The 26,769-nt window shown below is 41.4% G+C and overlaps 1 protein-coding gene across 3 annotated transcripts in view; it reads right to left on the bottom strand.

The window, feature by feature from the left end:
* The window catches only part of cstpp1 (centriolar satellite-associated tubulin polyglutamylase complex regulator 1), a 139,921-nt gene that overhangs the window by 3,783 nt on the left and 109,369 nt on the right, over positions 1-26,769 (bottom strand). For all 3 annotated transcript variants that reach the window (XM_003214597.3, XM_062967957.1, XM_008104934.3), the window contains 3 exons: positions 8,285-8,370; positions 5,105-5,300; positions 1,413-1,522 (listed from right to left, as the gene is read on the bottom strand). In XM_003214597.3, the coding sequence (XP_003214645.1) occupies positions 1,413-1,522; positions 5,105-5,300; positions 8,285-8,370 (392 nt within the window). The remainder of the gene's footprint in view (positions 1-1,412; positions 1,523-5,104; positions 5,301-8,284; positions 8,371-26,769) is intronic.

Below are 26,769 nucleotides of genomic sequence, written 5' to 3'. Positions count from 1 at the left end.
AGCCTTTTGCAATGTCCAAAAAAGGGAGCACTCAGGACTGCATGTTCAAAGCTACATTCAAAAGGATCAGTAACAATCTCCAGCAACATCCCTCCATATACTACCAAACCTAGTTGGAAAACTACTGCATTGGGCAGGGTCTTCATGGAAATGATGGTGTGGTTTTAGGACAAATGCAGCTCTGATCATGGAGAGGACTAGAATTCAGCCCATTTTGATTAAGAAACTTGGTGCTTCTTTCAGAGACAAATGTGCTTTCCAGGTGCTTAAAACAGTGTTTATTACTAAGAGAAGCAGAATTCTGCTACATGTATATGTAAGGCTATGGAAGGAAATGCACATGTTTACTGAGCACATTTTCCCCACTATCAACCAGGGAAATAATGGAAAGACCTCTGGAGGGAAGCTTTGTCTCTCTCTCTCCTTTTCAGACTTTTGCAATCGGGGATGAAATGCACAAGCCCATTTGTGTGTAGTATACATCGAACAAAGGAAAGCAGGATTCAGTTCCTTTCTCTTACTTTGATATGCTTTATAGAAAGTCTGGGAAAGAGGGAATGCAGGGACAAATCAATTCTTTCCACAATTTCAAGCCTATTTTAGCAAAATGCACCAAGATGTTGACTGGAGTCCTCTTTACCAAACTACATGTTCATTATAGGCAATCAAAAAGGCGCCAAAATCTACAGTATATATATTTGCCTTGGGAAGAGTCAGGCACAAAAAGGCTATAGTAAGAATATAGGCTTCAGTTATGGGGTATGTTAGGAGTAAAAACTAATGTCAACTGAGCCACCAGCTCCTGCTCCATCACCCTTATTCTCAGTGTGAACAGTAAGTCACTAATGTTTACACTTTCTTCAAACAAAAGGGCAATATTTTAATGTGCAAAACCTTTAAAGGCAGAGGGAGGTTTCATGGTGACATCACAGGAACTGGCCAATCATGGTCATGCACATCTGCTGCATGCTTATAGAGCTGATATTCAATTCACCCAAATGATTGGCCCCTGAAATGACTGCATCAAGATTTAAATTTGGAAGAACTGGGATGGAAAAAGTAGACATTTAAGGATTCTAAATGCTTAAACATTACATTTTTAGATGTCACACTTACCCTGTAATGATGCATTTAATTATGATACACTGCTGTGACACCTAAAATTTTATTTATTAAACCTGGAGAAAGAATTAAAATAACTTTGAAAGTGATTTCTCTGTACTGCTTGGCACCAGGAGGCCTGGGTTTCTTGCCTGAGCCATCAAAGGTTCTTTGTTCCTCAGGCACTTCTCTACAATGCCTCTACATTGTACTTGTAGGATAGTGTAATCCTGAAAACGGTACAGATATTGAAAACCAGCGATCATTTCCTTATAATCAAACACATAACAATGGAAGGGACATTTCTTTACCAAGAGCTCTGTTGATCCCTTGATGCTTTGCAAGAGCCATCAGAAATTCATAGAAAGTCAGTCTCTGCATGCTGCTCAGAATTTCCTTGATAACAGCAGATGGAGGACAGCTAAACAAACAATGAGCAATATAGGAAAAATATAGCAATGTGGAATCAGTTAGTACATTGGTCCCGTGTTTCAAGATATACCTGTAAACTCCATAAGCCCTGAAACCAATTTGATTACTTTCTTACTTGGGCATCTCTTGCCTCTCCTGATTCTATGGTACTTAAAAACTCCTACCAGCAAGCCTTGCATTGCAAATAACATATGGAATAGGTTAACATGTTTACAGAGAAAGCCATGGGCATTGCCAAACTCATCCAGATTTTTTGTAGTCACCATGGATTTTCTGGAAGTAGCAATGTGCATTTCAAAAAATCTCATGAGCATTCTGGTAATTTAGATATAACTAGCTGTGCCCGGCCATGCGTTGCTGTGGCCAAGTATGGTGGTATGGGAAACATAGTATTGAGGAATTGGTGGTAGTTAAGGTAAAGGGTAAACGTTTTCCCCTGACATTAAGTCCAGTCATGTCTGACTCTGGGGGTTGGTGCTCATCTCCATTTCTAAGCCAAAGAGCCGGCGTTGTCCGTAGACTCCTCCAAGGTCATGTGGGATGACTGCATGGAGCGGCGTTACCTTCCCGCCGGAGCAGTACCTATTGATGCACTCACATTTGCATGTTTTCAAACTTCTGGGTTGGCAGAAGCTGGGGCTAACTGTGAGGGCTCACTCCGCTCCCCCAATTCAAACCTGCGACCTTTCGGTGCAGAAGTTCAGCAGCTCAGCGCTTTAACACGCTGCACCATCGCGATATTATTTCCTAAAGGTTGTGAATATACAATATTTCTGATTGTTTTTTTTTGTCTGTTGGAGGCAAGTATGAATGCTGCAATTAGGGAAAATGATTAGGATGTAATGGCCTTGCAGCTTTAAAGCCTGGCTGTTTCCTCCCTGAGTGAATTTTTTGTTCGGAGGTGTTAGCTGGCCCTGATTGTTTCCTGTCTGGAATTCCCTTGTTTTCAGAGTGGTGTTCTTTGTGATACTTTATGTGCTTCTACTGTCTGTGGCCCTGAGAAAACAGAGGATTTGCCAGACTTTGATGATGGGAATACTTTGTTGGGAGGTGTTAGCTGGCCCTGATTGTTTCCTGTGTGGAATTCCCCTGTTTTCAGAGTGTTGTTCTTTATTTAGTGTTCTGATTTTAGAGATTGTATTGTTCTGTTTTATTATACCACATTAATTTTTATATATTCTGATGTTAGTGTTTTTGAATACTTGGAGCCAGATTGTATTCATTTTCACGGTTGACCGCAACACAATAATAATAATAATAATAATAATAATAATAATAATGACGACTTTGGTAATACACAGTGCCTTACTCTCTTCTCAGCTTCCTTTCTGGAAGAATCCTTTCTTGGGAGGTGTTAGCTGGCCCTGATTGTTTCCTTTGTGAAATTTCCAATTTCCCTGCTTTCAGAGTGTTGCTTTTTATTTACTCTCCTGGTTTTAGAGATTATATTGTTCTGCATTATTCTATCCCAGTAATTATTTCATATTAAAGTAGAATCTCACTTATCCAACATTCGCTTATCCAATGTTCTGGATTATCCAAACAGTCTGCCTTTTCGTAATCAATGTTTTTGTAATCAGTGTTTTAAATTCATTGTGATATTTTAGTGGTAAATTTGTAAATACAGTACAGTAGAGTCTCACTTATCCAACATAAACGGGCTGGCAGAATGTTGGATAAGTGAATATGTTGGATAATAAGGAGGCATTAAGGAAAAGCCTATTAAACATCAAATTAGGTTATGATTTTACAAATGAAGAACAAAACATCATGTTAGACAACAAATTTGGCAGAAAAAGTAGTTCAATATGCAGTAATGCTATGTAGTAATTACTGTATTTATGAATTTAGCACCAAAATATCACAATATATTGAAAACATTGACTACAAAAATGCGTTGGATAATCCAGAACGTTGGATAAGGGATACTCTATTGTAATTACTACATAGCATTACTGCGCATGGAACTACTTTTTCTGTCAAATTTGCTGTATAATATGATGTTTTGGTGCTTAATTTGTATAACGATGACCTAATTTGATGTTTAATCGGCTTTTCCTGAATCCCTTCTTATTATCCAACATATTCACTTATCCTGCTGGCCTGTTTATGTTGGATAAATTGAGACTCTACTGTATATTGATAATCTTATATTATCTGCTTAGAACTGGATTATATGAGGCCCCTTCTTCACAGCTGTATAAAATGCACACTGAAGTGGATTATATGGTAGTGTGGAGTCAAGATAATCCAGTGTAAAGCAGATAATATAAGTTTATAAATGGGTTATATAGCTGTGTGGAAGGGCCTTGAGTCTACACTGCCATATAATCCAGTGCAAATTAGATAATCTGTGGAAGAGGCCTGAGGCCTAAATCTGCTTGTCCCCTGGGCTGAGTTGGTTGCTAGGAGACCAAGTGGGCAGAGATTAGTCCTCTAACTGGCAGCAATTGGATAAAAACAATTATTAATTTCCCTCTAATTAGGACTTTATTTTTCTTTTCTTTTTGTTGTATCAACCTAGAGGCGTGGATGATGGGTTGTGTTGTCAAATTTCAAGGTTGGGAGGCCTGTAGTTTTGTTGGTCGCCATGATGCCATCACTCATTTATATATATAGATGTATGAAACCACCATGTGATTCCATCCTACTTTTTGGTTAACAGTAGATCTGAATGCTTCCAAACAGAACCCAAAATGAAAACGATTTCTCCTCAAAGTACTCCTGTGATTTCATTAATCAATAGACTATTAATTACAAATACATGGTAAAAGCAACAGATAAAAGATAAAGGGGTTTTTAAAGACTTTTTTCCTTTATCCTGTTGATAAGGTGCCCACCAAGTTTTCACTTTCTCCAACTGACTTACATATCAAAGAAAATATTCTCTGTGGGGTTTTATGTATGTGTGTTTGTGTGTGTTTTCTTTCTCTTTCATTCTTCACCCTTCCTTGGCTATGTATGGATAAATGAAGGAGAATACAATATAGAAAAATACTAGGAACTGATGGCACATTCAGCATATGATGATTGCCATGGTACAGCCTCCATGTTGTAATATATAGCTATACTTCCTCAGAACCCATTTTTTTTACTATATCATAACAGTATAAAAATTGAAAAGTATCTGTAGACAACATACACTTTCCTCCTTAGTCTAGATATTTGTTAGTGGACTATGGCTACTAAGTAACGGGGAACAATACTTTGCTTCTTCTCAGAGGCATTCTTCTCCATAAAATATTAAAGGTTTCATTTCTGGCACCAGCATTTGTGCAGAGTTGTAACATAAATAGCTGGTAAGTTCAAAGAAGAAGACTAAGGAAGGACATTTCACAAATCCGGCCAATATTAGCCATGACTTCCATTTCTGATACCTATATAAACATGTACTATTCCATTTTCCTTGTTTCAGGAAGCAGAAAGACAGCTGAAGATACAAAGCAATATGGTAATTGTCTATTATTAAGTCTGTAAAATAGTTTCTTTGCCTGGATGATTCCAATACTCAATACTTCAGAGAGCTCCAACCTACACCTGAGGCAAGCCACTTGGCCTGCTTCCAACTTACCTGTACTTGGACCGGTCACATAGAGACTCAAGGCACTGGTAAAATACAAGTGCCTCCACCCCATCGAGTGGGCTGCTCTCAGTCAGAGCTTGGCGTGAACGATGTTGCCCTGAGGATGACGTAGGCACAATGACGGTGTTGGGATTCTTACCCGTCAAGAGCTCTTGATAAATTGCAGCCACACTTTCCAGGAACTCTGAACAATAACATAGAAATCATGGGCATCAGCCTACATGGTCAAAATTACCTAGCCCAAAATATTATGGGTTGTGTAGCAAACAGATGCTATTTCTCTTTTTGCAATTATGTACCCATGGAATCCTCATGACAGCATAGATTGTATGGAAGAATGCGATTTGCCTTGCCTTGCTATGCAACGAGATGATCCCAAATCTCACAGTAATATAGTCTAGTAACAAATTCAAGATGTTGTTTCAAATTCAAAATTGGACAAAAAGGTCCACTCAAGGTTTACAAAGGTTGATCTCTAAGGGCCTTGTGGATGGACTGTGTCAATCTTGTTCTGTGACCAAAGGTTTAAATTAGACTGTTTTTGTTCCTTTCCTTGTTGATTCTAAGGAGGCAAGTGAAAGTCAAAGCCACCCAATCAGAGTAGTGTCATAAACACGCAAACCTCTGTGGTCACAGAGATAAACACTACGGAGTCAGAAACTGGGCTGTTTAGAATTGTTGGGAAGCCAAAGGAGGTGGATTCAGCAGGCTCCAGTCGGCACCCCAGTCTTCTTCAGTACAGTTCCAAAGTAAATACAACATGGGGCCCAAAGGGAAGATGAGGGGAGAAACTGGCCAAATGCACTCTCCTCCAGACTCCAAGCCTCTCTTGCTGTTTATTCCTAGAATCTAAATTTAAACAAGTTTGTTTATGGACCTGGCGGGACATTTACAGATGTAGATTCCACTCAAGAGTGGTTTGCGTCCATGCGGGTTGGTAGGGTAGCATGGAAAAGTGCTGAGTGTAGTTAATGGGCAGAAGAATGAACATGGGGTTCTGTGGTTTGGTCTGTAGAACTCTACACATGTCCTAACAACCTGGAATAGGTACACAAGGGAGGGGTGTCTAGTTAAGGCCGTTTTAATGGCTAGCAACTTTTCAAGTCACTCCTTTATTCTCCTTCTAGCTCTGCTTATGAATTACACTCTGAATCATGGCATGATTGAGTTGGGGACAAAGCCTACAAAGCAGGTATTAAATGCCTATATTGCTAGATTTCATCCCTCCCCAGACAAATAAAAGAAAGACTGGTTCTGAGGATGAGTCTTAAGCAAACAACTGAGCACTAATCCATTTCTAAAAACAATATGACCTTTGCACATGGTTATCACAACTTAAATTGTGATTGAAAGGATTCTCGCTAGATAGCCCCTAGTGCCCTTGTTCAGCCTCTTGTTTTCACTGAGTTACAAGCAGAAACATAAATGCTTTCAAAAAGATCTGGCCCTGCTTCGCATTTTTCAGATTACTTATATGCAATTCTATTGATGAAGGAGGTGTGAAAATCATATAAAGTTCAACATATGTGGTTACTGTCTATTTATATACAGGTCCTTTGGTATGGTTTTACATTCCCACTAAAAAACTGGAGATTTGGGATGAGTTGGAGGGGTATTCCTCAGGGCTAATCATACATGGTTCAAACCAGTCCATACTCCAGGAACTAATGCCCGACTGCTCACTGGAGGGAAGGATATTAGAGGTAAAGATGAAGTACTTTGACCACATAATGAAAAGACAGGAAAGTTTGGAGAAGAGAATGATGCTGGGGGAAAAGGAAGGAAAAAGGAAGAGGGGTCGACCAAGGGCAAGATGGATGGATGGTATCCTTGAAATGACTGGCTTGACCTTGAAGGAGCTGGGGGTGGCCATGGCCTACAGGGAGCTCTGGTGTGGGCTGGTCCATGAGGTCACGAAGAGACGGAAGCGACTGAATGAATAAACAACAACAACAATCATACATGGAGAGCAGGAGTGTGTGTAAGCAATTTCCACAACATTCAGACTTCATTCCAAAAGAAACACCTGCATGCTCAGAAAAATGTCCTTAGACCTCTTTCTGAATCAAGCAACCAGGGCTTGTGACCAGCTGGGATGAAGCTATAATCTGAAAAGTGAATTTTCCGCCTCCACCCAGCACTATCAGGATGCCAGATTACAGGGAGGATTCTACTATTGTTTAACTGAACACAGTTATAATCCCCCTTAGGACTATCCCACTTAATATGAGAAGGTTGACAGTGGAGTGAATGCATGGGATGATGCTGAAGGCAGGTCGGGAGAACACGGACTGAGGCTGGAACTTGCCCAAGTTTCAAGACTGGCTTAGGGACTGATACTATTTTAATGGAGAAATCTCTCATGTTTTGTTTACTTAAGCTTTTTCATTAAGCTGCTTTATGAGAGTTTACCATAAAATAGTAATAATAATAACTTTATTTTTATATCCCACCTCTAGCAGGGACTCGGGACGGTTAACATGGGGCCATGCCCAAATAATCACAATAAAACAAAATAAAATACAATCAGAACAAACAAACATTGTCAGCAGTAAAAATTTAAACTGATTAATAGTACCAAAAAACAATAATGTGGTGATTAAATAGAAAGGCATCACAGACATAACTTAAACATATAAAGACACAAACAAATGAATCAGGTATCCAATGTTCACACATGACATTTTTATGCTCTATCTTCCATGGAAGCATTACACTGGACAACACACATTTGAATGCTTCAAATGTTAGACATGTTTCCAGGTATTTTTGACCTACTGATTCAAAAATGGCACCAGTTTCCTCCTATATTAGCTCTAGTTTTTGGGATGTAGAACATATGTAATCTGCCCACCCATTTAAAATAATTATAACCATATCTAAGAAACTTGTGCTGATGTGGTCTATCCAATATAATTTTGTGACTCAGCACCCAAATAACCCTAGAAACCAAGAAATCAAGATTTTTTTTTTGGTTGGGCTGTGATCTGCAAATGAGTTGAGTTTGAAGTAATCCTCTGGCTCATACATTTGCAACTGTATGTCCCTTGAGTTATTCTGCCCCAAGAATTTCAAATTATTGAGCAAGACTCTAGCCCAACCTTGTAGTTTCTGCCCAGTCGACTGCAGCTTTGTGGTCCGAAACAAGAGAATATGTAAAGGGCTCACCTGAGTAGTAAAACTGGATTTGGAAGGCAAACAGAAAATCCGAAAAAGACATCAAGCAGTCTACAGCATCATCCATCAAAACAATCCTGGAAACAAGAAGGAAAGAGACAATTCAACAACCACCACCTGCTATGCTAACTAACCTGTCACTAAGATACAATTTAATGGAAGGAAGCAGAGTCACAAAGGAGACTGACAAAGTAAGCTCAAGTTCTGTTTTGTACTGGCCTATTTTATTTATTTATGCAGTTATGTACTTCTCTTTACCTATGGGACTCAGGACAGGTCACAACTATGTTGAACAAAATATAATTAAAAAAAACAAACAAACCCCCAAATGTTAAACCACAATTAAACAAAACCACAATTTATTACAGTGTTATTTAATACTATTTTCTAATACATTGATAAAGTAAATAGTGCACTCGCATGGTAAAAATCCCTTTATCAATAACTGACTAGCTGCCTATCTCTACCAATTGACTTATATCCTGCCTTTCTCTCAATGAGATATCCAAGGCAGCTAAAAACAAAACAGAGCTAAAACAATGTGAAGTACACACAGCTTAAAAGAGGAGTTAAACAAATTTAAAACATTAATTTTATGCCAGTCAGTGCTCTTTAGTTTTTACCCAATTGGGTCCCCAGAACTTATTGAATGGCAACTCCTATCACATTTGATTAGCTGGGGAACTGCAGCTCTACAGCCCTTGTGGCTCTGATGTTGGGGAAGGGTTAAAGGACATTTTAAAGTCACGCATTATATCCACAGGCCTTGTATCTAAATACAAACACCACTATCCTGACTAAACAGAACAATGTATAGTCTCTCAGATGATACTGTATCCCAACTCCCATCGGCTCTAGTCACGATGTCTAATGATAAGGAATACAGGAGTTGCGTAAAATTATACGGTGGGTTGGATTCAGCCTGTGGGCTTGAATTTGACACATGTGCTTTAAAATCTCTGGTTTTCGAAGGCAGTACTGAAGAGTGATGATGTGGAGCTGGGGAAATATGGCTTCTGTACTTTGAAAACTCACAAGCATGCAATGCAAGGAAGATATTAAGGCAATCTTTCCCCCAGCACATTTCAACCATCCAGTCCTAAAGTGACAAAATCATCATAATCTATGTGACATTAACTTATAAGATAAAAAACGGATGATTGAAACAGTTATTTCAAAAATCAGTTAAAAATAGTTATTCTGATGAGCAGGAAAAACAATCTGCACTCACTTCTGCTTAAAGGTGAAGTAGACTCATTTTTGACAAGTGGTGTTGGAATCCCAAAGAGACAAATGATGCAACATTTTTTGCTATCTAGCTTTGGCACAAAATGGAAATGCATTTTGCACTCAAAGGCTAAAAAGTAAAACAAGATTACAGCAACAAATTCCTCCTCTTTGCTGCTTTGACCCTGGACAAACACAACTAATGCCAGCGGGCAGGGAAAAGGCTTTACTGTGCCGATTTAGGTTGCTGTTCCAAACAGCGCTTGATATTTATTAAACCAACAGAATGAGATGAAAGCTAAACCTGGGATGCCCTTAACAAAGGATTCAGGGAAGAATCCTTTTGTTCCCTTCATCTCTCAAGAATAGCTGGAGTGAGCTGGGGCGAATTAAAAGGGCATATGTGAGTGGAGGGGAAAGAATTTCCACAAGTTTATGTGAGTGTTAATTTGTGAGGGTTGCCTGGGTGAATGAAAAGAAACCCACCAAGGTCAGTGGGTGACATATATATCATTGCAAAGTGAAGGGGGGAGGGATATGTCTTTTCTGGGGAGTATGTGTGAGGGTACCCATCTCTCTAGAGTTCAGCTGGGTATCTGGCGCATAAAAAATGCTGTTTGCGGTGTTTAGTACAGACAGGCACAAGTTCCCAGAACTTTGAAAAGTTTCCTTGTGGAGTACAATTCGAATTCCCAGTCAGCACAACCAGTGTATTTTCGGTCTTGGAAACCTCTCAAGCCAAAGAGGACTTTCATGTCTCCTATATGTATTTTGTTTCCCTCAGGGCTTTCCTAAGATGTTTTCCTGCCTGAGGTGAAAGATAAGACAGCGTCACCCTCTACCCCATATACAAACATGGCCAGAACCTTATTTCAACCCTAATGGCAAGACAGTGTCCTCCAATGCAACTGACGGGATCAGGCCAATTTCGTGGCTTCAGGGCTGGCCAAAGCTTTGTCTGCTCTCCAATATGTAGCATCTGCTACCTGACGTAGCTGCCTCAGGACATAGTTAATCCACTATGACAGTGATTACTCTTTTTTGTAAGACAAAAATGAGCTGCCTCCAAGTACCTTATTTCCCAAGCACAGCCTTTTTCCTCCTACCAGCAGAAATGAAAGGGAGACACATCTCAAGAAGTTCAATGAATAAACCTCTTCACCTATTGAGCACCTTGAGACATAAGTCCAGTGTTTTTTCCTGTTAATTTTATTCTGTGCTCATCACGTTTTGCTTGCTTTTTCCTCCTTCCACTGCTGCTTACACCCAGATAGTTGCACCAGCTTACTGCATTAACAAGGTTGCAGCTACAGAGGCATGATAACAGGGCTAGCCTTGTTTTCTCTCTAGGCAACCAGCTGGTGATGTAAATGACAGCTGCCATCCTCTCAGAATATCGATTTTCTCTTATTCTTCATCAACATTTTAGACAAGAGTGTGAGCTTTTCCTCCAGACTAAAATTCTTGGCATATTATGTTTTGAATTCTATTAAAAGGCAGATGGTAGGTATATAGGAGGAAATGCCAACAATGTAATAGACTATCATCTGTCATTTGATAAAAATTAAAAAATAATATGCTAAGAGTTTTAGTCTCATGTATATATATATAAGTTGTACCCAGCCACGCGTTGCTGTGGCCCAGTCTGGTTCAATGGGAAAGAAAGGATAGAGAAAGAGTAGGTTTCAGATATATGTGATTTCACAATGCTTGTGGGTAAGCAATATTTGCGGTGGTTCCATTGTTTGCACAGATATGGAGATAGTCTGGTTTGGCAACTCTGGAAAACAGAACATATGATACACAATCCATGTGATACACAATCTCCAGACAGGAAGAATTCCCCCAGTCAAAAAGAAGCAAGGCTTTGAAGCTGCAAGGCTATTCAACGATAATCAAGCTGGCCAACTGCAACATTCACACATGGCTCAAGCAGAAAAGAGTTCTTTCTACCACCCTGGATCTTCCACAGATAAATAAAGAGAAGCCTCCACAGGATGGTAAAACATCCGGGCATCCGCTGCGCAACATCCTTGCAAACGGCCAATTCTCGCACACCAGAAGTGACTGGCAGTTTCTCAAGTCACTAATGACATGGAAAAAATATAATTTAAAAAATAGTTATACTATAATAATATAATGTACTAGCTGTGCCCGGCCACGCGTTGCTGTGGCGTTGTCTAGTGGTGTTGGTGAGAACTTGCTGAGGTAGTGGTGGTATTGAATGTCTGTTGTATGGTTGTCCTTATGTTTAGTATGCATTTGGTTGTTTGTGTACTGTGAAAGTGGTGAGGATAGAGGGGGTTTATGTCCCTGTGTAGTATTGTATAGTATTTATATGTTGTCCATGTGTTGTGAATGCTTGGATTGTGTCCTGCTGCATAGTAGAAAGGGTTGGGCTGGATGGCCCTTAGGGGTCTCTCCAAACTCTTGTGCCTGTCCCCTGGGCTGAGTAGGTTGCTAGGAGACCAAGTGGGCGGAACTTAGCCTTGTAACTGACAGCAATTGGATAAAAACAATTATTCCTCTCCCTCTAATTAGGACTTTATTTTTCTTTTCTTTTTGTTGTATCAACCTAGAGCCGTGGATGATGGGTTGTGTCGTCAAATTTTGAGGTTGGGGGACCTGTAGTTTTGTTGTTTTGTGGGTCGCCGTGATGCCATCACTCTTTTATATATATAGATTGCAGGGTGTCCCACAACAAGTTTTTGGGGCTTAATAAACCTTTCCCCATGTTTTTATGATAGAACCCTAGGAAATAATGACATTGATAAATCTAGGAGCAAAAATCATAGTGTTACATAGTGTAATATATTATAACACTATAATATATATATATAATAATGCAAAACAATTATAATAATATAATAAGTAGTGTTATCTCTCATTCACCTCGCTGGGGTCCACGAAAAGGATTTCCACTCTTAGTATCCCTCCTTTCTGTGGCCACAGAGCCTCGGCTTTGCATAACTCGTCAGGCCAAATTGAGTGGCAAGGAGACGGGCCTTGCCATCCCTTGCAGTCCCACTCATGCCGGTTGCTAAAGGGAGGAGACTGCTTGTCTGTTGCTAGCGCCATTGCTAAGGGGAGGAACAATCTGCTACAATGGTTATGAAGGGAGGAGACCGATTGGCCATTGCTAAGGGGCATGGTTTTACCTGTCTCAGGTATGACAGGTTTGTGATAGTAGGTATGTAAATACCATAAAACACTCATCAGTTTGAATGCTATGTTTTGTCCAAATTTCGTAGCAATCAGTGAAGTTGTTTGGGAGATATGAGGTCCTCACAAATGGACACTGCATTTTTATTTATATAGATATGTGAATGTATTTTGAAAATGGTACTTTTAAAACTGCTTTTTATCATTATTTAAAATTGTTTTTAAACAATTATTTTAAAATGGTATGTTTTTAATTGTTTTTAAATGCTGTTGATATTTTAATTCTGTTTTAATGTTAATCTTTTGTACAATCTTAGAAATCTTGTATTTAATTTGTAAGCTACCTTACAGAGCTAGCATGATATGATTGCTCAAATGTTGGACTACAACTCTGGAGACCAGGGTTTGAATCCCTGTTCAGCCACAGAAATCCACTGGGTGATCACTGGCAAGTCAATTTCCTCTCAGTCTCAGAGGAAAGCAAAGGCAATCCAACTCTGACAAATCTTGCCAAAAAGTCCCCATAATAGGTTCACCTGAGGGTTGCCATAAGTCAGAAACTACTGTATTTCATCACATAATAGAAGCAACCCCTCCTTTTGGGGGGAAAAGAGGGATGCAACTATTATACCATGGCGACTATTACATGGTAAAAAAAAACCCATTTGAGGGGCTTATTTTACTACATAATGGTCAATATGAGGGTACGGCCCCCTGGTTGAATGATGGTTCACCCACGTGTGTGGCTGCACCCTCAAAAGAAGCACCCACCCAGTTGGGTGATGCTTCACGTGCTCATGTGGCTGCTTTTTTAAAGGGACAGCTGCGTAAGTGGGTGATGCTCCACAGATGCTCCTTTAAAGAAGTGTCTGCATGGGTGCAGTCTCAAAGGGGCTGCCCCCTTGTCAAAAGGGAAAGAGGGCAGGCGGCGGGCAGTGGGGGGGGGAGTGAATTAACTCCTCCGCCAGCGGTCTTTCCCAAGTGCCATGAGTCTTAGATTGGCTCCCATCCGATTCAAGACCCACAACGCCAAAAGTCCAGTCACACATTTGGTTCACTTGCCCAGGTGAGTGAACTAAGGGTGCGACTATTATGCGGAGAAAGGCAGAAGTCCCATGTTGCCTTCCCCAAAAAGGGGGGGGCAACTAATATATGGTGGTGATTATTATAAGATGAATTACAGTGCTTGAAGGCACACAATAAAAACAACAGTGGCCTTGAGTCCCAGTTCTGAAAAATGGGAGGGGATAAATAAAGTTGTTTCTTGTTACTGGATAAAGCCTTCAATTCGTCTACTTAATTGATGAGTAGAAGGCATACACACCAGATTTTGTCAGTGTCTAGTTGTATGCAGAGTGAACTGTAATCATCCAAACAGGAACTCACTTTACTGGGGAGAGTCTGGGTGTAAGATTCCTCATACTCACTGGCCCTGAGTCAAGATGGTTTACAGAATAGGGGCAAAGAAACTGCACAGAAGAAGGACGAAATGGAAGTGTTACAGGACATTTCTGCGAGAGAAGCTTTCCTCTCTGAGTTTTGGACCAGCTCAGTTCAGTGAAGCAAATTCAAGCCCTCAGAGCAGCTTGAATTAATTACTGCAAAGAAGAAAGGCTAAGGCTAAGAGGGTCCCCAGGAGAAAAGCCACTATTTAAAACAAAACGCTTTGAAGATGTCAACATGCTTCTGTTTTATTTATTATGTCCTAGAAACCTCCTCCTCCTCCTGTCTAGAGCAGCAGCAGCAGCAGCTTCAGTTCTTAATTCCCACTAATAAGCACATTACAGAGACTGTCAGTGGCCACATCAAGAAGCTGGCTTTGAAGCTGGCAGACAGGACATCTTCCATCTCCCAGGCAATGCAGCACAGCCACTGGCATCTGAAACCACTCTTCAAGTCCTGAATTGCTACAGGCCACATCGCTGACTCACAGCTCTGTCCCTTTCTTTGCTGCCCAGGCTGTCCATCAGCACAGGCGTTGTCAGTACAGTCCTGTCCCTGGGTCAGGGGGTGGGCAGGAAAGGAAGTCTTTAAAAAAAGATGAAAGAGACATTTCTGGGAAAATGGCTGCATCTTGTTATGCCAGGAATGTGGAACATGTGGACCATGCACTCACGTTGAGGCCTCTCTCACTAGCACAGAATCATTTATCACCACCAGCTTCCAAATCACCGATAATGGCAACTTCATTGCTGCAAGGAAGGAAAAGGCAATTCTCTGGTAGGACAAGAAACTCTACCATCTTTCTGCACCATAAAGAGCTTTTACACTTATGCTTGTCCTAATGTGTTGAATGGGAAAAGAGACTAAACACAGAGAGAAGCTGCAACCAAGGAACAAAGTCCTAATATGACCATATTCTGCAGTTTGAAACAGACATAAGTGCCAAGCAGGCCGGCCACTGGAGCGGATTACAGTTTCCTCATCTCCCTCTGATTTCCAGGAGTAGCACTATGTGGATTGTAATTTGCAAGTATTTGAGGTCCTTACAATATTCTGAGAGACTCATTTAATCAATTTGCTATTAAACACTAAAACAAGGAATGGACATGCTACCTCATTTAATCCTTTGCAAAGACACAAGCTTCAGTGAATGAGTAGATAATCTCTTGTGCTGAGGACACACATTTGAAAGCAAGGGTTTCTGTTGATGAGCAACTTGATAATTAGAAACACAGACAGCTGCGTTGTGGTGGCTATGAGGATCCCATGGTGATATGTTTGTATAAAAGTTATGGAGGCCATGCATTATCTCAAGATAGCCTGGTAGATAGTGTTGAAGTAGAGTTAGCAGTTGTGATGCACATTGGTACCTGTAGTGTGCATAAATGCAACAAACCACCTTATCACATTGAGACATTTCCCAGTCGTAGGACTCTTCAGCCTCTATTCAAAGATGGAGGCACTGAGCCCATCACATGAGTTAAACTATTTCTGGCAGTCATGCATAGCCCTCCGTGGTTGAAAAGAGGCAGAAGTGTCCTGAAAGGAGGGAACTCCAGCAATCAACCTAGAATCATAGAATCGTAGAGTTGGAAGAGACCTCACAGGCCATCCTCCTACAAGAAGCAGGAAAATCTCATTCAAAGCACCCCCGACAGATGGCCATCCAGCCTCTGCTTAAAAGCCTCCAAAGAAGGAGCCTCCACCACAGTCCGGGGCAGAGAGTTCCACTGCCAAACAGCTCTCACAGTCAGGAAGTTCTTCCTGATGTTCAGGTGGAATCTCCTTTCCTGTAGTTTGAAGCCATTGTTCTGCGTTCTAGTCTCCAGGGCAGCAGCAAACAAGCTTGCTCCCTCCTCCCTATGACTTCCCCTCACATATTTGTATGTGGCTATCATGTCCCCTTTCAGCCTTCTCTTCTGCAGGCTAAACATACCCAGCTCTTTAAGGGTTTGTTCTCCAGACCCTTGATCATTTTAGTTGCCCTCCTCTGGACGCTTTCCTGCTTGTCAACATCTCCCTTCAATTGCGGTGCCCAGAATTGGACACAGTATTCCAGGTGTGGCCTGACCAAGGCAGAATAGAGGGGGAGCATGACTTCCCTGGATCTAGACGCTATACCCCTATTGATGCAGGCCAGAATCCCATTGGCTTTTTCGCCGCCACATCACATTGTAGGCTCATGCTTAACTTGTTGTCCATGAGGACTCCAAGATCATTTTCACACGTACTGCTGTTGAGCAAAGCATCGTCCCCCATTCTGTATCTTTGCATTTCATTTTTTCCACTGAAGTGAAGTATCTTGCATTTGTCCCTGTTGAATTTCATTTTGTTAGTTTCGGCCCATCTCTCTAATTTGTTAAGATCGTTTTGAATTCTGCTCCTGTCTTCTGGAGTATTAGCTATCCCTCTCAGTTTGGTGTCATCTGCAAACTTGATGATTGTGCCTTCTAACCCTTCGTCTAAGTCGTTAATAAAGATGTTGAACAGAACCGGGCCCAGGATGGAACCGTGCGGCACTCCACTCGTGACTTCTTTCCAAGATGAAGAAGATGCATTGGTGAGCACCCTTTGGGTTTATTTGCTTGACCAATTACAGATCCACCTAACCGTAGGTTTGCCTAGCCCACATTTGACTAACTTGTTTGCCAGAAGGTCATGGGGGACCTTGTCGAAGGCCTTACTAAAATCCAGATACGCTACATCCACGGCATTCCCTGCATCTACCCAGCTTGTAACTTTATCAAAAAAAAAAAAGAGATCAGATTAGTCTGGCATGATTTGTTTTTGGTAAATCCGTGTTGACTATTAGCAATGACCGCATTTGTTTCTAAGTGTTTGCAGACCACTTCCTTAATGATCTTTCCAGAATTTTGCCTGGTATCAATATGAGGCTGACCAGACGGTAATTGTTTGAGTCATCCTTTTTTCCCTTCTTGAAGATAGGGACCACATTCGCCCTCCTCCAATCTGCTGGGACTTCTCCCGTTCTCCAAGAACTCTCAAAAATTATTGTTAGTGGTTCTGAAATAACTTCCACTAATTCCTTCAATACTCTTGGGTGTAATTGATCTGGCCCTGGAGACTTGAATTCATTTAGAGCAGCCAGGTATTCCTAGATGACTTATTTCCCTATTTGGGGTTGGATTTCCCCCAATCCTTCATCCACTCCATGTTGCTGAGGTTGGAGTGGATGAAGGATTGGGGGAAATCCAACCCCAAACTTCATCATATTGAGGAAATTTCCCCCTCGTAGGATACTTCAGTCTCTTTTCAAGCATGGAGAGGCACAGAGCTCATCACATGTTCCAGTGTTAAAAAGAGGCAGAAATGTTCTGAAAGGCAGGAACTCTGAACACGGGCCAACAATCATGTTCAGAGCTCCTACCTCTTATCAGACTTTACAACTGAAAAGCAGGTGTGATGGAAACCATTAAAAGTTTCCCATCCTGTTTCATTGCCCAACTGTCAACAGTTTATTGAATCCTATGGGGTTTAGTGCAGAACAATAGGATCTCATGGAAAGCAATGTTTTAACCTGGATCACTGCCTCTTGCATCCTCTGGGGATCAATTTATATCAATAGCATCCTATGGAAAGCAACGATTTTAGCCTGAACCACTACTTCTTGTATCCTCTTGAGTTCCATGCAGATCAATGGGATCCCATGGAAAGCAATGGTTTCAACCTGAATCACTGTCTCTTGTATCCTCTGGGGTTTGAGGCAGAATAATTTTTCCCATGGGAAGATGAGGTTTTAAACTGGTGTCAATCTCCTTTAATGTAAAGGGCTTTGAGCAGGGCAAGGGGTCTCTTGGTTTTTGGATATTGTTGTTTCTCCTGATTAAAAACAAAAAAGTAATACTGACCTTGTGATAAATGTAAGATGAATGTATTACCAGCTCTCAAGTTTCCACGTATGAGTGTGATGGGTAGGCAGAACTCTAAAGGGGACTGTTGACGATACAAGAGGGGCGATTCTCTACTCTTAAAGGGACAGTCACCCATGCTTTCCCCTCTCAATGTGAAGAGGCCATAATAGGTCTTGGAAGACAAATTTAGTTCATACTAGCTGTGCCCGGCCACGCGTTGCTGTGGCTTAGTCTGGTGGTGTTGGTCAGTCTACATTAGCTTGTATTGATGCTGTGACCTCCACCTTCTTTATACTCACATTAGTAGTAGTATTTGAAGTCTGTTACCTTCTTCAATTTTTGTGTTGATTGATAATTGCTTGAGATCCCTGTTGTCTTTGGTTTGTTGTTAATTGTAATGTCTGATTCTGCTGAGTGCGGTTTACATTTTTATTGTGGTACAATAATTTTTTTTTTGCCTGTGTAGGTGTTTATTATTGTTGTTGTTGTAGTGATTATGAAGGTTGGATAAGTTAGATGCTACTGTATTGTTTTTTGGAGACCCAGTGTAGCACTGACTGGCCTCTCAGCCTCAGTGCCTGGCTGTTTCTTGCCTGTGATGGTGTTGATTCTTATTGTTGTTGTTGTCATTGTTATTATTGTAATTGTTTTTTTGGAGGCCAAGTGTGAATGTAGGGATTGGGGAGGTGGATGAGTTGTGTTGTCAAATTTTGTATTTGTTAGTCACAATGCGTTGTTGTGAGTTTTGTGGGTCCGGATTGTGGTTTTGTGGTGTGGTTGTGTTGTTACAACTGAGAGGCAAGGCTTTTGTGTTGTGTTGCCAAGTTTTGTATTTCTGGGGCGTTTAGTTGTGTGGCAAGTTTTGTATTTCTGGGGCGTTTAGTTGTATTGTTATAGTCACGATGCACTGTTGTGAGTTTTGTGGATCCGGATTGTGGTTTTGTGGTGTGGTTGTGTTGTTACAATCGGGAGGGAATGCTTTTGTGTTGTGTTGGCAAGTTTCGTATTTCTGGGGTGTTTAGTTGTGTTGTTATAGTCCTGATGCATTGTTGTGAGTTCTGTGGGTCCAGTATGGTTTTGTGGTGTGGTTGTGTTGTTACAACTGGGAGGCAAGGCTTTTGCGTTGTGTTGTCAAATTTTGTATTTCTGGGGTGTTTAGTTGTGTTATATTCATGATGCGTTGTTGTGAGTTTTGTGGGTCCGGATTGTGGTTTTGTGGTGTAGTTGTGTTGTTACAACTGGGAGAAAAGGCTTTTGTGTTGTGTTGTCAAGTTTTGTATTTCTGGGGCGTTTAGTTGTGTGCCAAGTTTCGTATTTCTGGGGAGTTTAAGTTGTGTTGTTATAGTCATGATGCATTGTTGTGAGTTTTGTGGGTCTGGATTGTGGTTTTGTGGTGTGGTTGTGTTGTTACAACCGGGAGGCAAGGCTTTTGCATTGTGTTGTCAAGTTTTATATTTCTGGGGCGTTTAGTTGTGTGCCAAGTTTCGTATTTCTGGGGCGTTTAGTTGTGTGCCAAGTTTCGTATTTCTGGGGCGTTTAGTTGTGTTGTTATAGTCACGATGCGTTGTTGTGAGTTTTGTGGGTCCTGTGTAGTTTTGTGGTGTGGTTGTGTTGTTACAACTGGGAGGCAAGGCTTTTGCATTGTGTTGCCAAGTTTTGTATTTCTGGGGCGTTTAGTTGTGTTGTTATCGCATGATGCGTTGTTGTGATTTTTGTGGGTCTGGATTGTGGTTTTGTGGTGTGGTTGTGTTGTTGTAACCTGGAGGCAAGCCTTTTGCATTATGTTGCCAAATTTCGTATTTCTGGGATGTTTAGTTTTGTTGTTATAGTCACTGCGCAAACAACTTCATCATTTTATATATATAGATGTAGGAGGTTGAAAATCAGTGGTAGCCGTTTCAGGTATGCTATCCATTCAATGCAAAGATAACAGTAGAAGGTAAGGGATCTCAACATGTAAATGCAATGATGTTGTGAGATATTGGGGAACATTCTGAGACAAGGCTTTTACAAAAGAGACAGGTTGCATTTGAACCTGAATGGAACTAGATTGCACATCAAATGGGTGGTTGAATGACTTTTACACAGATCCTGAAGAAAAAAGTGATAACAGATGGGAAATATCTGGTTTAGGATAAATCATCTATAGGAGATGCAGGTCAAAACATTTTTTGATTGTCCAAATGGCACAGGATAGAGTCCACAGTAGAACATACTGTTGAACATGATAGTCAGTCAAAGAGGACACATTAAGAAACACATGCCAGAGACACTTGGGAAGAGAGATATAATCATATGCTGATGCCAGTTGGGCTTTAAACAAGTGGGCAAAATTAAAAACCAAGTGGAATGAAGAGAACTGCGGAAAATGAATACTGTACTAGTTCTTTCTTTGGTATGACCTTTTCTTTGTACACAACAAACATTAGCTGTGACTTAAATGTAATTATTTACTTTTAGAAGTTCCCCTTCCTTTCTTTTCATCTTTTCTGCTCTTTTATCAGTTCCTGTCCTCTCAGTTTTTATTTTTCTATCTAGATCATTTAAAGAGTCTCACAGAGAGAAATGATATGATATTCCATGAATTACTTTTCAACAGTGACACTGAAAATGTCAGCTTTAGTAGTGGTAGTAATAGTGGTTGGTTGCTAACCAAAAGGATGTTCTGGTTCTAGTTGAAATAATCTTCTTGCTCCTCCCAAAAGGACGGCTCCAATATGTATTGAGAAAGCTCCCAACAACTTCAAGCATCAAGGACGCCACCTGGAAGTAAGTTTAGCCTGGTTTCTGATTGCTAAAAGGCCTGATAAGCAGCTGATGAACTAGGCATATAATCAAGAGCAAGACCAACTGGGTACAAGTCATACATGTCTCTATATTCTGTTTTTTTCTAACTTCCTGTGATGTAAATTAGGCAGGGTAGGCATTATAGAGGGTGCTTGATGTAGGAAGTAGTCACAAACCCTTGTTTTAATATGATGGATGCACATATAAACTACGCAGTGTACATACATTTCTAATATGTATAGGCTTTTCTGCTTCTTGGCAGGGGGTTGGACTGGATGGCCTAAGAGGTCTCTTCCAGCTCAATGATTTTATGATTCTAATGTCCTGATATGTTGCTTCTGAACAGCACATTCTTAATTGTCACACCTCCAAAATAAAAGTAAACCAAAGTCACACACAGTGCAAACAAAGATAAATCCTGCAATCTGGCTGTGGCTAATTATTTGATGACAAATGTAACACCTAGCCCATCTTTCAGGGCTAAGTGTAAATTATGTATGATTACAGTAAGCCTGAGTCCTTAAGTATCTGTCTGCCCAACTGATGAGACAGAATGTAAATTGTAATGTAAAAAAGGGAATGTGAGTGAGAGTTGCTGAAACCTCCTTCCCACTTAGACCCCCCCCCCCCCCCCACACACACACACACTCACACAAACAACCTTCTTCCAGCCAAGCTTACTTCCTTAGAGCACTGGGCACATGTTCTAATATCTTCCACCATTCTTTTGGCCCTTTAAAACACATCCACCATTACATTACCTGTAAATAGGGCACATCTTCATTTAAAGAATATGATTATATTAATAATATAACATCATCACTGGAGCCCCCCGTGGCGCAGTGGGTTAAACCACTGATCTGTTGACCTTGCTGATCAAAAGGTCAGTGGTTTGAATCCAGGGAGCGGGGCGAGCTCCCGCTGTTACTTCCAGTTTCTGCCAATCTAGCAGCTTGAAAACATGCAAATTTGAGTAGATCAATAGGGACAGGCTTGGCGGGAAGGTAAACGGAGCTCCATGCAGCATGCCGGCCACATGACCTTGGAGGTGTCTATGGACAATGCCGGTTCTTTGGCTTAGAAATGGAGATGAGGACCACTCCCCAGAGTCTGACACGACTAGATTTAATGTCAAGGGAAGACCTTTACCTTTATAATTAAAAGACCATAGCGGTTCCCTGCCTTGACAATTGACAAAAAAAGAAAAAAAGGAAATTGCAGTGTGGAAAAGGATTAAGTCCAGCAGATACTGACTCCTCTGCTCTCTCTCTCTTCAGTCAGGGCAGTGGCAGTTGAGAAATGGGGGGAGGGCTTTCCTGCTTCTTGGACAAGACATGATGTAGTTGTGATCTTCTTTTGCGATCAGAGCACTGAAAATCGGGACGGAGGGAGGCTTTCATCTGCTTTGGACCTTTACATGATGGAACTGTGCCTTCATCCTCTCCCTCTATGGCCAGGGCAGTTGAAGGGGAAGGGGGGTGAAAAAAGAACTTTTAATTGGTTTCTGTGTCCAGGTTTGATGGAGCTGTGCCCTTCTCTTCTCTCCCCCTCTGTGTTCAGGCCAGCTTTCTGCTGTTGTGCATAAGCTCTAGGATCCTCAGGATCCCATCTGCATCCATGTTTCCTCTCCAGCCTAACGTTTCATGATTTCTTTCTGTTCTAGTGTTTGTTATCAGCACATAGCAACAGCCCCTGAAAGAGTAAGCTGTGCTGTGGAATCATCTCAGCCATGCAGCCTCAAGGTTTCTGAAAGACTTGGAAGGTTCAAAATGATCCCTGCCTGTGAAATCATAGCCCCCAACGTGTATTAATATGTCCTGTCATTGTGTAGTAAATATAACCTATAACCCACTATAGAAGCAAATACTCAGCTGGTAGAGACCTCTGGAAAAGTATGTAGTGAGTGCAAATTGATATGGCGTTGTAAAGAAAAAATATCCCATTCCTATAAGTTCATCCTTTTCCCCTCTGTCAGTGAGATAATGGATCATGGCATAAGAGGAAATGGGGCTTGTGGCAGAAAAGCGCAATGTGTAGGTAGGGGCAGATGAGAAAGCCACAGATAAGGATCTCAAAAGGTATAGAGGAGGAAGGAGAGAAGAGGACAGTGCCGGATTTGAGGCTATATCAAGTAACCTCCGTTGACTAGCTCTGGAGGCAAAAGCAGCACGTTCGGTCGGGGGGGGGGGGGGGGGACTCTAAGCCCAGGAAAAGGAAAAGCAGTGAGATCATCTCCACCTGAACTAGGCTGTGCCAGAGACACCCAGATCTCATTTTTCTCTCACACCTGTTGGTCCACACCCCCAGCTTGTCTGTCTCCAAGGCACACCCACACAACAAAGGAGTTGTGCAAAGGCTACCCTTCAATGAGGACTCAGGTTTACAATGGCTTTGGAGATTAAATTCCTCGAAAGGATCATCATCAACATGCTTTAGGTCTCAGAGTCATGGATTTAGATTTATAGATTGACTTGTGGAGGCTGTGGACCAATAATGTTCTTCCCAATAAGTTTCCCCAGCCCTCTTCACAACCAGCTTCTGAGGTTGGCTGTTGTTAATTTCTCATTTTTTATAGAATTCAGCTATATGGGTGACTTGTTCAGTTTATTCATTCATTTGAACTATTTCTACACTGTGCTTCGAGGCAAAAGATCCCCTAGACAAGTTTCACAGGCTGAGTAGTGTTTAAACCAGTAGTATCAATAAAGATGGTTTTGGTAAATGCCTGTCAAGGCAACAGGAAAATTCCCAAGAATTAACAGGAAACCATCTAGATCCATCAGTCTCTTGTGGTGGGCCATCTTATTTGGTCACTCACCCCACAGAGACTCTTGACACCAAGCATTCTAATCCTGACCAAGAAGCAATCTGTCCATGGCAACTGAATAACAGAAATATCCTCTCTTCTCTGATCACTATCATCTACTATAGCAGGGATGGCCAATGTCCCCCACCATCCCCTGAGGCCACCCCCAACAAGTCCAAATGATTCCTTTTTCCTCTGCTTCTTGTTGCTATGTTTAGACTATGACTAGCTTTGCCCTGCCACAAGTTGCTGTGGCCAATTGGAATTGCACTGAATAGCTTCGCTACTTCAAAGCCTGGCCGCTTTCTATATAGGGGCATCCTTCCTTTGGCAGGTTGAATGGGACGGAGTAGCCTTGTGGCTTCAAAACCTGAGGGTTTTCTATCTTGTGGAATTCTTGTTTGGCCAGGTCGAATAGCAATTAATAGTCTCAGTGCAGCAAGTATGAATGCTGCAATTAGTTACCTTGATTAGAATTAATAGCCTTGCAGCTTCAAAGCCTGGCTGCTTCTTGCCTGTTGGGAGGTGTTAGCTGGCCCTGATTGTTTTCTGTCTGGAATTCCCCTGTCTTCTGAGTGTTGTTCTTTATTTACTTTATTTATATAATTTTAGAGATTATATTGTTCTGTATTATTATACCATAGTAATTATTACATATTATATTTATAATCTTATATTATCTACTTAGAACAGAATAGTGATATGAGGCCCCTTCTATACAACTGTATAAAATTCACATTGAACTGGATTATATGGCAGCGTGGACTCAAGATAATCCAGTTCAAAGCAGATTATCCTACCTTGGCATTCAGGGTTATATAGGTGTGTGGTAGGGCCTTGATTCTACACTGCCATATAATCCAGTTCAAATTAGATAATCTGTATTTTATAGGCAGTGTGGAAGAGGCCTGATTGAAGGGGCCCTGGGTGCCATTAAATGGCTGAGCGGGTTGCTAGGAGACAAAGTGTGTGGAGCTTATCCTTCTAACTGGCAGCAATGGGAAAAATCGGTTCTTCCTCGTCCTCTAATTAGGACTTTATTTTTCTTGTTTTTTTATTGAAAGACATATTTTGGATGACTATGTCTTTTGTGGCCAGATTTGGTGTGATTTGGTTCAGTGGCTTATGGAACATTGAGATATTTAGGGGTTAGTGTTGAGGTGTTCATAGGAGTGGGATGTCTGTGGGGTTCTGGGGTGCTTGCAGGGCGGGTCAAATGATTTCTGCACATTTTCACATATGGGGCCCTTTTTGCATGTTTAATGGGCAAAAATCGACCAAAATTTCATCATTTTAATGAGGAGTTAGAACAGTGGTTATCAACCTGTGGGTCCCCAGGTGTTTTGGCCTACAACTCTCAGAAATCTCAACCAGTTTACCAGCTCTTAGGATTTCTGCGAGTTAAAGGCCAAAAACATCTGGGAACCCCAGGTTGAGAACTACTGAGTTAGGGCTTCAGGAACCACAACAGTGGAATCCAGAGGATCATGCAACCTGTGGGTTTTACTCTGTCTAGAGCAGGCCTGCATCACCTGAGGCCATCCAGGTGTTTTGGATTTCAGCTCTCAGAATTCCTGACCATTGGGCAAGCTATCTAGGACTACTGGGAGTTGGAAGCCCAAATACACAAAGGGCTACCGATTGTGCAGGCCTGGTCTGGAGCATGGCCAGCAGCATGAGTGGGGCCATACATCATTTGGAAGAAAATTATGGTTGTCATACTCAGCAGCACAAGCAACACCCCCAAGACCACTCTGGCTAGCTCAGGAAGGAGAATGGCTGAGTAGTTGGATGAGTGCTACATCAGAGATTCCCTAATCTGTCCTAGCCAATTACCTTCAAATATATATATTCACACAATGCCAATTAAGAGATAGGATTTGGATGGAACCCCCCCCCCCCCAAAAAAAGTGCTATTTCACACATCAATCCTTCTAAAATTTAACTTGCGCCAACACAAAGCAAAGCTGAGAGTGATTAACTACACAAGCCAAGTCAGCATGCATGAAAGTCATCAAGTCCTGAATGGCTGTTGTACAATTCTTAACTACACACTGATATTTCTTGGTCACAATGCCCTTGTTTTCAACTGTGAAATGTTGGGAGGGTACGATATCCCCCTACCCAAATAGCTGACCCAATAATTTTAGGGGACCTAAACAGGCACTCGCTCACTGGTCCTTAAATAGTTTAGCTATGACCATTGCACATCAACAAGATGCTTGTCAAGCCCTTGATCATCACATGTCCTAGACTAATGTCCCTTTTGGCTCATTGGTACAGGAAGAGATAAACTCAACAACAAGTCACTATGAGGAAGTTTGAATCCAGTGTCTTTGGAGTCAACCCCTTCTGAAGAAATAATCAGTGTCAGCGGTGAATCCCAGTCTCCAATCTCTTTTCTTTGAGAATATTAATTGAACACACAGCTGTGAACAGCTCCTTGTAACCTCAGTCTGGTCTCCACAGCTGGCAGCAACCACTTCAGGCAGCAGATTTTGGAAGTTGCAAAACGTTACAATGTTTTATTATTTCATTTTTACTGCTGGGTAGGGAGAAGCACTTAGATAATTTTCCACCTTTCATGCCAATTCAACTCAGTTGAAACAATGGCTTCAAACTACAGGAAAGGAGATTCCACCTGAACATCAGGAAGAACTTCCTGACTGTGAGAGCTGTTCGGCAGTGGAACTCTCTCCCCCGGACTGTGGTGGAGTCTCCTTCTTTGGAGGCTTTTAAGCAGAGGCTGGATGGCCATCTATCGGGAGTGCTTTGAATTCGATTTCCTGCTTCTTGGCAGGGGGTTGGACTGGATGGCCCATGAGGTCTCTTCCAACTCTACTATTCTATGGTTCTATGATTCTATGAGTTGCCTTTGGCTTCTACACATCTTGACCAAGGAGGATACACAGAATCATAGAAATATGGAGTTGGAAGAGACTGCAAGGGACACCCAGTCCAACCTCCTGCTATGCAGAAATATATAATCAAAGCACTCTCAACAAATAGCCATCCAGCTTCTGTTTAAAAACTTACAGAGAAGGAAAATCCACTACAGTATTATTTTGACAGTTTGGTGTTCCTGCTGGCTTTTTTTTTTTTTTTTTTACAAATTAAGAATTAAGGCAGCCATAGTTACTCTTCAGGTGATTTTGCCCTGGAAACGAACCAGGAAGAAA

Source organism: Anolis carolinensis, chromosome 1 (assembly GCF_035594765.1).
Source record: "Anolis carolinensis isolate JA03-04 chromosome 1, rAnoCar3.1.pri, whole genome shotgun sequence".
NCBI classification, from domain to species: Eukaryota; Metazoa; Chordata; class Lepidosauria; order Squamata; family Dactyloidae; genus Anolis; species Anolis carolinensis.
Note: the sequence above shows the minus strand (reverse complement) of the source record. Positions and strands in the feature narration are given on the sequence as shown.